Source organism: Lytechinus pictus, chromosome 2 (genome assembly GCF_037042905.1).
Source record: "Lytechinus pictus isolate F3 Inbred chromosome 2, Lp3.0, whole genome shotgun sequence".
Lineage (NCBI taxonomy): Eukaryota > Metazoa > Echinodermata > Echinoidea > Temnopleuroida > Toxopneustidae > Lytechinus > Lytechinus pictus.
The window spans coordinates 14,223,186-14,238,501 of NC_087246.1; the positions used below are offsets into that span (position 1 = coordinate 14,223,186).

Consider the following 15,316-nt stretch of genomic DNA (forward strand, 5'->3'; position numbering starts at 1 on the left):
AGAATCACAAACATGAAACACGAAAAAAGGGGCGTTTGGAAAGACGTTTCTGCAGAATCACGTACGAAAATGTTCGAATAAACGATATCGTGATTTGAATCATGATTATATGACCTCACTGTGTCGTCGGGCTACGGCTTTCGGTTTGACTCTTGCCAAGCTTATGCTCATTGTATGTACATGATTACTCTGCATGCATTTCTTGTCATGTTCAAGTTCTGTGTTGGTCTTCGCATCGTCCACTACTTTTCATTTTTTGGTCATGTCTTCAACTTCAAGTTCTAGTAAATGAATTAACTGGAGACAATGATGAGTATAGAGTGTCAATATTAAATTGGATCTACGCTGAAATTCACTTCCGAACACCATTTTGGATTAACTAACAAGATGAATAGAAGCATATGGACCCTATATGATAGAAGTAAACAAAATTAGGTTGAATTCTGGAAGCAAAAGATTTTTCGAGAGCCGAAACACGTGCGAAAAACTTCCTCTGTCAAACTGCGCACTAGTGATGCGCACTGGATTGGCCCGAATCTGAGGAGAAACAGCATTGGAATGACGGTCGTCTAAACGCTGATTCTGTGATATCGTGATTCATGTTTGTGTTTTGAATCATGATTCAAATCATGATTCAAATCATGATTCTGGCTTGAGGTCGCATAAACGCAGCCTAAGCTCTCCCTTGTAAAAAGTTAAGTAGGGAGTGGCTTCCCCTTTTTTAGTTGCATTCAAAATGTAGTGTTCCAACATAATTTTCTTTTTGTTCGGGGAGCCGGGGGGGGGGGGGTGGGGGGTGCTGTATACTAAAAGTTTGACACTGAGGCAATTTTAATTTTGTACTTGGCAGAATATAATATAATGACTGTCTATCTATCTCATCTAAACAAATAAAGACCAAAGTTCGTACAGATTTCATCCTTTCACATCTTGAAACATATAGGATAGATTTGATTATTCTGTTAGTTTTTATTGTTCTTGACTATTGTAAACTTGTAGGTGTTTCATAAAGCTGTTCGTAAGTATTGAGTGACTGGTGAACCTTCATTGTAGGAAATAATATACACTAAACTTTCATTGACATTGATTTAGCACCTGAGAAAGAATCACCAGTCATTCCTAAACTCGCTTGTAATTTACAAATAACTTTATGAAACACCTACCAGAAACTGTTACAAGAGACACTTCCAAGTATTTGCTCGATTTACCTGTGTTTTCATAAAAGAAATTGTTAAAAATTTTAGAACTTTACTTTTTTATACAATTTAATAGAAAAAAATAGAGTTACATGTATAGTGTAGTCATCATGGTTGTATGAACATGCTCCAACCTTTTTAGTGATGTTGTCTTGTCATTGTGTGAACACACTGCTTCAAGTCTTCTGTTACTGACCCGGTTCAGGTTCTTTGTTTATTGGCCAAATTTTCACCCCAATATCTTATTTTTAGAGTGGAGATGATTGATATTACAGATGTTAGCGAGTATGCGCGTACATTCGGACAAATCAACTCTGACATGTCAGATTTTTTTGAAGTATTTTTCCCTTTCTGATTCGTTTTTAATAGATATCAGTTTCCGAGTGATTTTGGGATGGAATAAGGGAAATTTGATAATTGAATGAAAAGCTTCCTTCATGGATGGCTAGTATTCCATGAAGTTCATGGCTTCTAGCTTTACTCAGACACTTTGCAACTGAGCTTGCCTTGAAGGTTAAGATGGTGAATGTGTTGCTGCAAGATTATTGTGTTCGAGACATCGCGTTAGTTTATAGTACCACAGATAAGATAGGCTTATGTGATTCTCTAAGAATAGTGCTATTAACTAATCAAATACACATTACATTATCTTCACAGGTTTTTCTTTCACTTCAGAGCATCAGTTTTAACTGATATATGTTACATGGAAAGTCTATAGTGACATAATGAATATTCTTACCTCAAAAGTAATGCTGGGTTCTTGTAGATTTAATGAATATCATTGCCAAAAAGCCTCCAGTCTGCATTCTTCTGACGGTGATAAATTGTTATGAGTACTTTTGCTTCAAAAACGATGAATAGCTATTTACCCAGAGATTTAATACAAGCATGTCCAGTGCTCAAATGCAATGTATGTTCAAAGAAATAATTTACACCACAAAATAAATGATGAAAATCAGATATAAAATTGATTGTAGATTCAGCATAAATCATGACAATTGTAATCGTACAAGGTTGTTGAGGAATAGTATTTGTTACAAAGAAGTACATTTGGAAACCTGCTTTTGATTGTGTTGGTAGTGACTCATGAATATGCATGATCCCTGATAAAGTCTGATTAAAAGCTCTTCTACATAAACAAGGATGTAGTCTGTTTGATGTGTTTTAATTTGGCAGGGACCAAGGGTGTCTTTAGAACTTCATTATAATACCCTTAATCATATAGAGGACATATACTTTACATGGGGTAATAATGGTACCTGTTCAGATAGTAAACTTAATCTCCAAAACCTTTTTGTATTAACATAGATATGTATTGGTTCTCTGAAGCAGGGTGGCAATGGGGGGGGGGGGCAAGGGATGACCCCCTATGAATTCAATTAGTTTTGAAGTGGAAGGGGAGAAAAATGACGAAAGAATAAAGAAGAATATATCAAAAAGAGAGGTCTGGGTTTGTCACTCTCTATAACTGTGTTATCAATAGTAGGAACATAAAATAAATCTATAACTCCTGTAGGCTGTTTTGCCCCCCCCCCCAAATACCCTGGCACTATCCCTTCTTAAAACTATGTATTTAGAATTGCAAGAGGATGCCGCTAAAAGCTCTATATGAACTGAAGTGGCTACCCTGGGTAAATATACCGTTATTATTACTTTAGTCTTGAAATGGGGCAGTTTAATTCAGTTTTATTATCTTAAATCATAAATATAGCATTAGTAATTGGCTGTTGAAATTAGCGGAGAGAATTTTTAAAGAATATTGGGGATTAATGAAAAAGAAATGAAAATGGCAAAATTTCTTTGTTATTGATTTAATTTTACTACCTCCTAGGCGCATTTCCAGTGATGTGTATATTGGTCTGAAAACACCTATATATATATAGCAATCTAAGTTAGATAGCAACATATTTTGAATGAAAGTCCTCATGGCTGTTACAGGACATAAATCTGAGCTCCAGATTAAAATCAAGAATGAGAGGTGAAACAGATTTTACTGTACCTCTTCTTTAAAGCCTATTGAATGATTGTATGCATTGGTTTGGTATGTCAAAGGCCCGGGGGGGGGGGGGGCAGTCAAATATATTGCTGTACACACGCGTGACCAAGGAATATCCAAACACCCCCTAAACAAGTTTTTTTCTGTGTGCAAAATAACCCCCAAACAAGTTTTTCGTGGGCTTTATTTACAAATTTTTGGCCCCTAAACAAGTTGTCGCCAAAATATGACCTCGGGGAAAAAGCTTTGGGGAAAAAAACATACCCTAAACAAGTTTGGCTAGTCTTAAAAAAAAGCTTTGTGGAAAAAAACATACCCTAAATACGTTTGACCCCACGATTGACCATTGACCAGTCTTTCAAAACCACCCTTTTTCTTGAAAATCAGTGTATTTTATACCCTTAACGAGTCCACATGCGGACCGCGTCCAAAACTGAAAAAAACACCCCTTTAAAGCGTTTTTGTGGTCACGCATGTGTACAGCAATATATTTGACTGCCCCCCCCCTCCCCCCCCCCGGGTCAAAGGTAAGTTTTGCAAAATGTAATCCTTGGGAATGGAACATCATACCAATGACTTATATCTGTCATGTGAAGTGGGCCTTGCCATTCATTTCCTGCAAATTGACTTATAGGCAACCCTGGCATAAATGAGAAGAATAATTGAAATACCACAACCCTGTTAATCTGAGCATTTCCTCATAACTGATCAGAGACTGGTGCGTGGTTGGGAGTAGAGAGGAGGAAATTAAAATGTGAACGAGGGTGTGTTGTTGAAGGCTAAACCTTTCTAGATTTATCAAAGATTCAATTTCATTTCATGCACCATCATGTGATCATGTTCATTCCGAGAAGTGTGTCTTGTGCAACTACAAATTAAATTACTTATGATGTTCAGGATTCAAAGTGCAATAATTTACATGTAAAATGCAAACCCTTATTATAATATGGTTACATTGTAATTTAATATTATAATTCATAACTATTATTTGAGATATGCATATTTGTGCATATTATTTATTAAGGTTTGATTGTTAATTAGGTTTATTTGTGATTTATTCTATCATTCTTTTAATTGTAGGAATCATTATGATCACTTCAATGGTGTTTCTAAGAAAGACAATTACTACAGAGGGAGCATAAAAATTGTACAGCTTTCATATTTTTCTTCATATTTTGAATATTTTAAACTAAAATATTTTAACTTTAGATTATAATCCATAAGGTTAAATTCAGTGTTTGGCTGGTCAGTCCATGACATTTGTAGTGTAGAAATGCATCTATTTCAGACAATTTGGGGTTATCAATTTGAAAGGGATAAAATATCAGGGTAATAATCACTGTCAGTTAGGTGCCATCATTAATCTCCTCATTATCCTAACTTGCTCCTTTTATTTTTGAATATCAACATCATCATCATCATCATCATTCTTTACTCTGTGCTTTCCCCTGCATATTACCATCACGATTAATTTCCATCCATTCATTCACCAGTAGAATCATTATGGTTCTTGGCATTACCCAAGTTATTGCTTTCATGATCACTCCTGTCCTCAGCATCACTTTAATCAATATCATCATCGTAACAATCATCATTATCATTAATCAAACTCATGATTATGGTCTCCCTCATATGACACCACTACTAACATAATTGTCATCGTCATCACCATCGTCGTCATCACCATCATCATAATCATCATCGTCATCATCATCGTCATCATTATTATCATCATCATCATCATCACCATTATCATCATCATCATCATCATCGTCATTATTGTCATCATCATAATTATCAAGTCATGGTCATGATCTTCCCCATCTGCACGTATGGAAGGGGGGGGGGGGTGTCCTCTGACCATTTTTTCAGTTGTACGAAAATTCTTTCTGCTCTTCCCTAGATTGGTAAATCTTGGATCTACACCTGATCATAATCATGATCATTAACTTGATGACGATTATGGAAGTGATTGTAGTGTCAGTGGTCATGATCATGACTTGAAAAAAAATGATAACAAATAAATCTTCAAATATTCCAATCATCACCAAAAGCATTTCTGAAAAAAATATCACAGTATTTCATAAAATTAGATGTTTCATAATATATTTAATCTTCCTTTGTTAGCCACAAAAATACAAAGACATCTAAGTTACTCATCAGAGTATATATTTGAAGAAGCAAGATAAATATATCTAATCAATATGACATAATCTGAACAGAATTCTGAGTTTGAGAGTGAAACAAACAATCTCAAGATTGATAGAAATAGCCTTCTCACCAAACATTTGAACATGATGGAGTGGCAGAATTCACCCACACCGCAGAGGAAACCCTCTGACATTTTTTATGTTTACAGGAATGGAGTGTTTTGTGTTTATTTCCTTGTTTGATCCATTGATTCTCGAAGAGGTTGCGTCATCACGTAGCACATCCAGACCACAATGATTGCATGCAAGACAGAGAGTTGGAGAGATAATCTGTATTATACATCACATATACTTTTCCTTGAATTGTTTTGGCAAGGTGTTTTATTAAACACATGGATATATGGTCATGATTGTGGTCATGACTCATTTGTATATTAGCTTATACTATATAAAATTATGATGGGGAAGGATATATTTTGAATGTCTTCTAATTGTAAACAGTTTTCCACAATATGATAATTTATTTATCAATTCTAAAAAGTGAGAGAATGACAATTTTAAAGAGATTGCATTGCTGGTGATGCTATCTTCAAATTCATAACTATTGTAACTTTAACCATTTTTGCGTCCAGTTGTTTATGTATATAAAATCATCTATTTCAGTCTTTATTTCATTTCATTTCATTTTGACGTTGGGAGTGGGGATATAAATTATTACACAATAATTCTTTATCTAAATTATAACCAGTGTCTGAGACAGAAATTTCATAGAGAAACTACTAAACTCTTTGAAGATTTTTATCATTAAGCGAATTGCATATATATATATATATATATAGCAGCTTGAAGCATTCTCGTACCATTTTTTTTATAAGCTTAACCAATAACTTACTTTCTAAAGAAGCTTCCAGTAAATAAATAAAAGAGTGGTCATTTTGAGTAATACTCTCTGAATAAGCTTTTACATACTTAGAGGTGAAACATTAATAAAATAATGTTGTAATAGTAAATTACAAATTAATTGAAATATTCAATTCAAAAGAGAGAGAGAAAAAAAAAACATCTCAAGAAGAACAAGAATAACACTCCTATAATATTTGTAGGAGATTGTGATTAACAATTACCAAAATGCATAATTAAAATGTTATAATATGGTACAACTGTACTCGATACATACACTTACAGTATCAGATATAATTCCTTTATTCACTATACAAAACGACCCCCTATTTCTCCAACCATTATACAAACTTCATCCTCCAAAATTGGTAGCAAGAAAATGTCAAGCCATAATTCTGTTGACATTCATATTTGCAAGGAACCTGAACACTGTTTGTTTGGATCTCAATAGAGGGCACTATACAATATTAGAAGATGAGTCATTAGACGATGGATACTCACAAATTGGAACATTCATCATTTGGTCGGCTACTCTGATGTGCTCCATCTTACCAATGACATGTTAACCCTCATACTACCAAAATCTAAAAGCATCAATGCATTATGAAATAGACTTTGTATCTTAGTTATTCAGAGCATTAGTGCATTTAGTTTACAATTACATGTACATTTCACATAAATTAGCAATTTACATCAATTAAGAGTGTAGTTTTATGCAATTTTTTAAGAAACATTCCAAAGAAACAACAGATGTACAGTGCATCTCAGAAAATAGAGGAAGCCGTAATTCAGTGTAATTTTTTGACATCATAATCATAAATGTGCTTGATGACATTTACATCAATGAAAATATACATGTATGCTTCCCCTGTTTCATTTGAAGCCCATTTCAATGTCCACAATGCATGCATGACTGAGTTAGAACAATGTAATGTAATGCTAGTAAATTTCCGTTTGCACAAGCAAATTGTGATTTTAAGTGACTTTTTCTGGCCTTTACTGCTTTTCTATTCAGAAAACAAAGTTCATGTTTAAACTTAGATATCCATTTTTTTATCTTTCATGTGAGACCTTATACTTAAAATGTGATGGAAGCATTGTCGAGAAAATAATTGCATGAAAACATGCCTGATTTCTAGGTAGTGGATGAATCATTGAAAAACAAGCATTTCCATCAAAGTAGCAAACAGTGGGCTACTGGAGAATGTGCAGTGAGTGTGATCTTGTGGTTAGCTTGAATGCTATATTTGAATTCTTTCTGTAAAACTTGTTTTAAAAAATTGCTTGAAATGATTAACGATTAAACGAGGCAGGGGCAGCAAAATGTTGGATGGGAGGGGGGGGGGGGTGACCAACTTAAAGAGCAAAACAGAAGGAAAAGAGCGGAGGATTTGACACACATTATAGCCAGAAACCGCTTTCTCCTCTACACATGGAAAAAGTGATGTTCACCTCTTCTGCTTTGCCCTGCCCCTTCAAAACATGTTCCTGTCCTGTGAAATGTAGCGACGAATGAAACGACATAGAAGTTTGAGATAAATATTATCAAAATTATTACCATGGTAACATTAAATTCCCATACCCATAGACTCCAGCCTGCAACAAAAAAGGGCTTTCCTTCCCCGGCCTGAACAACATTCACCGTTCATTGTTAGCCTATTATTTGCTGCTTTGGTGGAAAAACGAAATGCTTGCTTTTCAACGATTCATGAATTGGTAGAAATTAAGCATGTTTTCACGCAATTTTTCTCGACCATGCGTCATTCATATTAACACATAAGGTCTCATATATATATATATATATATATGTATATATATTGTAAAGAAATGAATGAAGAGAACAATGGTAGGCGTAGCTTAAATCAAGGTTCCCTAGAGCTACATGTATCTACCCTTTGGAAAAATTGGTGATGCCGAAAAAATGTCTCTGCCGGGAATCGAACCCGGGCCCCCAGCTTTGAACGCCGGTGCCTTAACCACTAGACCACAGAGACGTGTTAGTGGCTAGGGCGACCCCGATCCGATTGACCATCAGATAGACAGATTTTCGACACTATACCAATTATAATTTCCTTTGTCGGGTGAAGGTGGGTTTTGAACAATGACAAGCCGCCATGCCTCAGCTGGATCAAAGCTACAGGTATTGCTTTGATACAGCAATTCCCGGCAGAGACATTTTTTCGGCATCACCAATTTTTCCAAAGGGTAGATAGCTCTAGGGAACCTTGATTAAAGCTACGCCTACCATTGTTCTCTTCATTCATTTCTTTACAATATTTAAATAAAAAGAGTTGCCAAAGCTGTTGTACATGTATAACTTCACACATTTATATATATATATATATATATATATATATATATATATACATGGAAGAGTAACAGATGGATAATCAAGTTATGACATTTGTGAAAAGCCAGAAAAAAATCATTCAAAATCCTAATTTGCCCATGCAAATGGCAATTTGGTAGCACTAACTCAGTCATGCATTATGAACATGAGATAGTTCTTGAATTAAAGAGGAGAAGCATAACTATCCATTCCTGTACATTTCATTAAGCAAATTTATGAACATGATAGGAAAATTACACTGAATCACGGTTTCCTTTTTATGGGACGCACTGTATTTTAGAAAAAGCATATTGTTTTTTACAGGTTATCCATTTTGACATAGATCTATGATATAATAATGACAAAATATTCACATATTGTCTATAGCATATAAAAACAAATTTTATCATTTTGACAAATATGGTAGTTCACAAATGATAACTAATATTCTAGTTTATCATATTATATATATAAATTTCATTTTATGATACAATTATTTACATTTATATTTTTTTGTTGTGTGAAGAGATTGATCAGTGCCCATAGTGATAAAACTTTGTAATAATACTGCCAATTCTCAGATTAGGAGTAATGATAATGATGTTGATAATCATGATCATGCATGATAAAGATAATCATAATTATTATGAACCTTGCTAAAGTTCCAAGAATAAGCCATTAATAGTTATTTACTTTTTGATATTCTAAATACATTGGACACTGTTAAGATGATTGACCTTGTCCGAGAATTCTGTATTTTAAGAAATTATAATTCAAAGACAAGATAATACTTTCCTTAAGCATTATGGATACAGTTAATGTAATTTATTGTGAATTCGTATACAAACACCTTCGCAGATTTCCCTATTTTGTGAGCAGTTGAAGTGAACCACATGCTATAGTTTTAACATTTAAAACAAAATACATGTACAACAGTTTTGCTTAGTCCTTAGTGATCAATGGTCATAGAAACAACAATGATGGTATTATAAGTGTATTTAAATGATCATGAATTATACTTTCAGGTTATATTATTATTATTGTCCTCTATATGCATGTCCTCTGTTAACTTTTCTAAGAGTTATAGCAAAGTATTTTATTTCTTGGCTATTTATAGAAATATTAAGCATAAAGTGTATCTTTCCATAATTATTCTTAAAAGTCATATCTTCATTTGTACAAAATTATGCATCAGTAAATTCTTAAACAATGTGAAGTGAGAAATATGTGCACTATCTTAACTATTAAAGTGAATGAGCTCAAATTCAATTTAATTTGCCAAAGCCTGTTAATAAACACTGATTCTTCTTATTCAATCCTTCTAATAGGCCTTAAAGATATTGGTACCTTATAAATATTAGCTATCCATAGCAGCTGGGGACAACAATCCCCAACCAGTATCTTTAATTTTCATCAGATCCAAATTCAGCCTGTTTGGAATTCCTGGGCTTTTTATGTATCCAGTGTCCTTCTCATCCTGTGAGCATACTATATCTTCAATTGCAATCGCACTATCCATTCTAATATCATATAGTTTTGTTAACCCTCATAGAGATGAATGGGCCATCACAATACATGATAAATCTGAAGCCATGCCAGATAGTGCAGCAACCCAAATCAAAGCCAGGAATATCAACAGGATAATATCCCATGAAAGATTGCACCTCTAGTTTGAATGGAAGTGTACATGCCTTTCAGTGGTTGATCCACATGGGGGCACCAGGACGCGCGCCTCTTTTTTGTCCCCAAATTGTCCTTATAAGTCTGATTATTCATTAAATGCACATGTAAAGTTAACTTGATTTAAAAAAAAATAAGATGTTGTTTTATGTGATTTATATTACCTCTTACAATAAGAAGAGTGGGTTGGGAAGTAACAAAATTTAATTTTATAAGTGTGATGGTCTTATGATGGATTTGTCAAACATTCACTTAAATATTTCTTTGAAAATTAGTCTTTCTAGAAATAACCCAACTTCACCTTATAAATTGCAATGGAAAACAAATATTGTTGCTTTGAACATAGATTATAGTTATTGTCACATGAAGAAATGCATGTGATGTGTGTTATACATGAACTAATTATCATTATAAAGATGTAAATTTTAAATTTTTAAAATCTTTTTACTTTTTTTTCTATTTAATTGACATATTACACAGAATGACATCAGGACTAGATAGATTCAATGCGTCATTGGAGTAGCTGATGCTGTACTTCATTACTCAAATGGAAGATTCTTTCAAGTCTTGGGCAGGAGCGCAATCCAGTAATACAAGAAGAAGACCTTATGTAAGTCACATCAACTTTAGAAAATATACTTTAAAACAAAAATAACTATCTAAATTTACAACAAGTGATATCAAGTGTAATAAGGTTTGATGGTTGAGAAAAGACAGGGTTAAAACATTACCTTTGATTATTCTGCATCTAGAAATCATCACTATCTTGCCTGACCAAAGTAGCTGATTTCTTTGCTACCACCTTCTGTTTCCGAGGAGTCGCCACAGGCGGCTTATGTGGCCTACCCGACTCAACAGATCCGTAGATTGTTGCTTCAGCATACACACTTTCATCCTCTTCAGAATCATTCTCTGTAGATATTCCTCCATCCTCCGGCTCTGCAAAGTCAGATGGTTCCATGTCATTCCTTACTAGTGTTGCACTCTTTTTGCCAACTACTGGTTTCTCTGGTATCTTTGGATGGTCTTGTTTGGTAGGTGTTACACCTCTGTAGAAGGTAGCCTCTTGATAGATGCTCTCATCCTCAGGTTGTTCACTGTCTAAGTTTCCATCCGGATTGTCAGCAAAGACTGCTGCCTTTGATGAAATGTTTGTTGTTGTGGTGCTTGCAGCTGTTGCACCATACAAGGTAGCCTCTTGGTAAATCATATCATCGTCCCCATCTTCCAGTTTCTGTTGTGGAATATTCATAGAATGGTTAGCATTGGATTTACTGTACGTGATAGGCTCTTCATAAAGCTCATTGCTATCAGGTTCATCTATTTGTTTGATTGCAGATTTACTAGCACTGGTTGTTTGGTACTTACTGATCGGTTCTTCATACAGCATTTCATTGTCTGAATGATCATCCTCAATTCCAGCAAATCTAGTGGGATCGGATGTTTTGCCTCTGATAGGCTCCTCATACAACATGTCACAGTCTTCCTCAACTTTGCTATTGGTCAGAGATGTTTTAGACAAAGCTCCTGCATGTCCTACATTTAGATTTGCTTGTTGGTATATTCCACCATCATCATCCTCTGCATTGATCCCAGCTCGGCCAAAGCTTTGTTTGACTAATTTACCAAATCCCCCTCCTTCAGCATCAACATCTTGTGATACCTCTAAGCTGTTCCGGAGTTCAAGCTTATTATGAGACTGCCCTACTGCACCATACATCTTAGCTTCAGCATAAACCTGTCCTTCTTCATGACTTGCTTGATCTTTATTTCCTAGTTTGTTTGTTCCTACAGCAGATGGAATACCACCATACAATTTTGCCTCTGTATATACCTCACCCTCTTGCCTCGATGAAGGAGACTCTTCTACCGTTGTTGCAGATTTTGACGATTGTGGCTTCACTCTCATTGGACCAACCAAATCATAGTCTCCTTCAACATTTTTGGTTGAAACCTCTTCTGACTTTAAGGCTAGTAGAGCACTCTGAGGGTGACTTTGATTTGCATTGTTTACTCCATCCCCATAGAGCTCAGCATTAATGTATTCTTCATGGTCATCAATCATGCTTGCACTCTTTGTATCAGATGCTTCATCAGCAACAGGACTGTAGTAGTTTGTTGAATCAATCTTGTTGCACACCTTTGCTTCAGAGTTTGATTCTGGAACCTTGATTCTCAGTGCACTGGCAAGATCATAGGCTCCTTCCTCTTTGACAAACTTATCTTGTAACTTTTTCTTATCATCCCAGATGCCGTCATTTTCATCATCAGTGTCTTGGTGTGGCTTCAAGCCAGCATAGACATTATCTTCTCCTTTCTTATACAACTCATAATCAGCTTTAGGATCGTCCATATCCAAGTTGTCCTTGTCATGTGTGGTCCTCTTTCTCTTGAATGTAAAACCATTCCTTAAGGCCTGGATAAACCCTTTCTTTGAGATTTTCCTTGGATGTGGGATAGGTGTTCTTGGGGCTGCTCTTGGTTTAGGCATTGGTTTTGGAGAGAGTTTTCCTTTCCTAGTTTTTGGATGGGGTTTCAATCCAGATATTGAAATGTTCTCTTGAACATTGTATCCATCAATGTATGTATCCTCTGGATATCCATTCTCGTTTGTTGCTGATATTTTGGTGTTAGAAGTAACAGTGCTGTTTGTCTTGATATCTGGGGTTTTTGACTTAACATCCCCCATTGGCAAATAATAGCTTTCATCCTCTATGGCTGGATTGATTCCTAGATTGTCAATGTCATCCCCTTCTTGAAGATTCCCCCTGCAAAGAGTCTCGGCACCACTTATATTGATGTTTATATGAGGGTCTACAGTAATGTTGATATTCTGTGGTGGTTGACTAGTGAGAAGCTGCTCTCTTTCCCGTCGCTTTTTCCGTCGATACATGAAGCCAAAACCCAGAACAGCAAAAAGGACAAGGAGCAGCAAGATGATAATGACGATTGTAGTAGTGCTTCCATCCCCTGGTTGTCCTCTTCCTGCACTAATCTTAGATGTTGGTGGTGGCATGGTTGTAGGAAGTGGCTCACATATGATGACTGTGTCATTCCCACTTCCTTTGATGTTAGTTGCTGTGCAAGTACCTCTGGTGATTTCACGACAAATGGGTTTTGCATCAAAGGAAAGGATTGTACCATCAAGAGAGATAATGCTAGTAGTGTCTTGGAATGGTGGGTTAATCTCCCATTCGTAAGGTGTGAAAGCATCCGGATTCGCAATGGCAGTGCAGTTGTAACTTGGAAAATCTTGATCTTCATCTGGTGGGACAGTTGAAATGTTCACTTTGGGAGGGAATTGCACATCTACAGTGACTTTGCATCTCTTGAGATAGTGGGGAAACCTTTGACTTGTTGCTGTGCATCTGAAAATGGCACCTTGATCTGCATGGGTTGCAACAAACTTATATGTGAGGATTGTCCGGAGGTTAACAGTTGTCAGTGTGACGTTGTCGTTGTCAATTAACATCCCGTCTGCTCTTGTCCAAACCAGCTGTACAGGAGGTTTTCCAGTCTTACTATCACACGTGATGGTAACAAGGTCATTGACATGAACGGTCGCTATCATAGGTGTACATATCGGGTCTCTAGAATCAGGTAGGAAGTTGACTATGAGGATGGCAATCCTGGACTGCAGAACAACTGCCTGAGTGTGTCTGTGCAGTACTGCACAGGAATATATGCCATCATCAGATGGCTGGACGTTGTTCAAGACAAGATTAATGAATGTTGAAGAAATGACATTGACTGCATAGTCTCCATCTTCCCTTTGAGCGATGATGGTTGAGTCACTGGTGACCTGACGATCAAGGGCAAGCCATGCAAGAATTTGGTTGTGTGAGAGGAAGTTTACCCGACATTGGAAAGTCACGTCTGTGCCCTGGTCAACCTCCATGTCCTGAGGCTCGATGAGGAACTGTTGAACATTGTTTGCCCCAACATTTCCACTGAGAATCACTATCAGTAGTCCCAGAAATATACATAGTGTATAGTCAATCTCCATGCTGTTATTCAGTCTCTTTAGGCAGCAAAGCAAGGAATTTAGTCAAATTGACAGGGAATTGGCAGGGAAAATTGTAATGATCTCTGGCTCACTTTTTTATCCAAATAAATTACCCATGAAAGGTTCATCATTGCAATAAGAATTCGGCACATTTCAGAAATACGCTGTCATATCAAGTTCAAAACTTATAATAGATGGTTTACATGAAACAGAAATTATCAAGGAGTTGAAATTGTCCAAATAGTATGCAGTGCACACACTAGGCTCCTGGAACATGCTGAATGGGTATGACAAGTAAAAGTATTCTGAATTGGAGAGGATGACAGTGATTTTCAGCTAACTTTTTATTCCTCTCTTCTGCAAGCTATTTGCAGCATATCACATCTAGACTACATTCAACAAAATGTGTTATTTTCCCTCTCTTGTATATTCAGCCATTGTAATTTTTCATTGTAATAGATGGAGACTTCTTTTGTTCATTATGTCTCTTCCCTAATAAGAAATCTTTTCAGAAGTCTTATTTCCTGGTTTAGTTGAAAGGAACTGTTTGACCTACAGTATCTTGTTTGCCTTTTAAGGAGATGCATGTTCATGTATGTGAGATAATGTAAAATGGCATCAGACAGCTGCAAAAAGGAAGTAAGAGTTGGTATTTTTAATAATGAAAGAACACTGGAGGTGTTTATTAGAACAAAATGTGAAAAAGTGGGAGATGAATCAGTATATATTTATGGGATGCAACTTTGGAAAAGTGGTGCTTAATTTTTTTGTCTCTATAATAATGTGTCTGATCCTCTGCTCTTTTCCTTCTGTTTTGCAATTTTATTCCACCACCTTTTCTTCTTTATTTTGTAGTTTTATTTGTCTCCTCGTCTTTGTTGCTCTACTCTGTGATCTTATTCACTCTCTCATATTCTCTCCATTTCATTTTCCCCTCAGCCTCTCATCACTTTCTCTCAACCTCTTCCATTTATTCTCTCAGACTCCCTCACTAATTCTCACAGGTTTTTATTCACACAGATTCTCTCTCTTATTCTCTGACTCTCACGTGTTCTCTAT

The 15,316-nt window shown here is 35.8% G+C and overlaps 1 protein-coding gene across 1 annotated transcript; it reads right to left on the reverse strand.

Annotated features, from left to right (window-relative positions):
* Nucleotides 1-9,084: 9,084 nt before the first annotated feature.
* On the reverse strand, nucleotides 9,085-14,658 carry LOC129275144 (uncharacterized). Its single transcript, XM_054911934.2, has one exon. It carries the CDS (start codon nucleotides 14,255-14,257, stop codon nucleotides 11,000-11,002), a length of 3,258 nt encoding a protein of 1,085 aa, XP_054767909.2. The 5' UTR covers nucleotides 14,258-14,658; the 3' UTR covers nucleotides 9,085-10,999.
* Nucleotides 14,659-15,316: the final 658 nt, after the last annotated feature.

What these genes read in the sequence shown, in the direction of transcription:
- LOC129275144 (XM_054911934.2), bottom strand. Translation starts at nt 14,257, where the DNA reads ATGGAGATTGACTATACACTATGTATATTTCTGGGACTACTGATAGTG.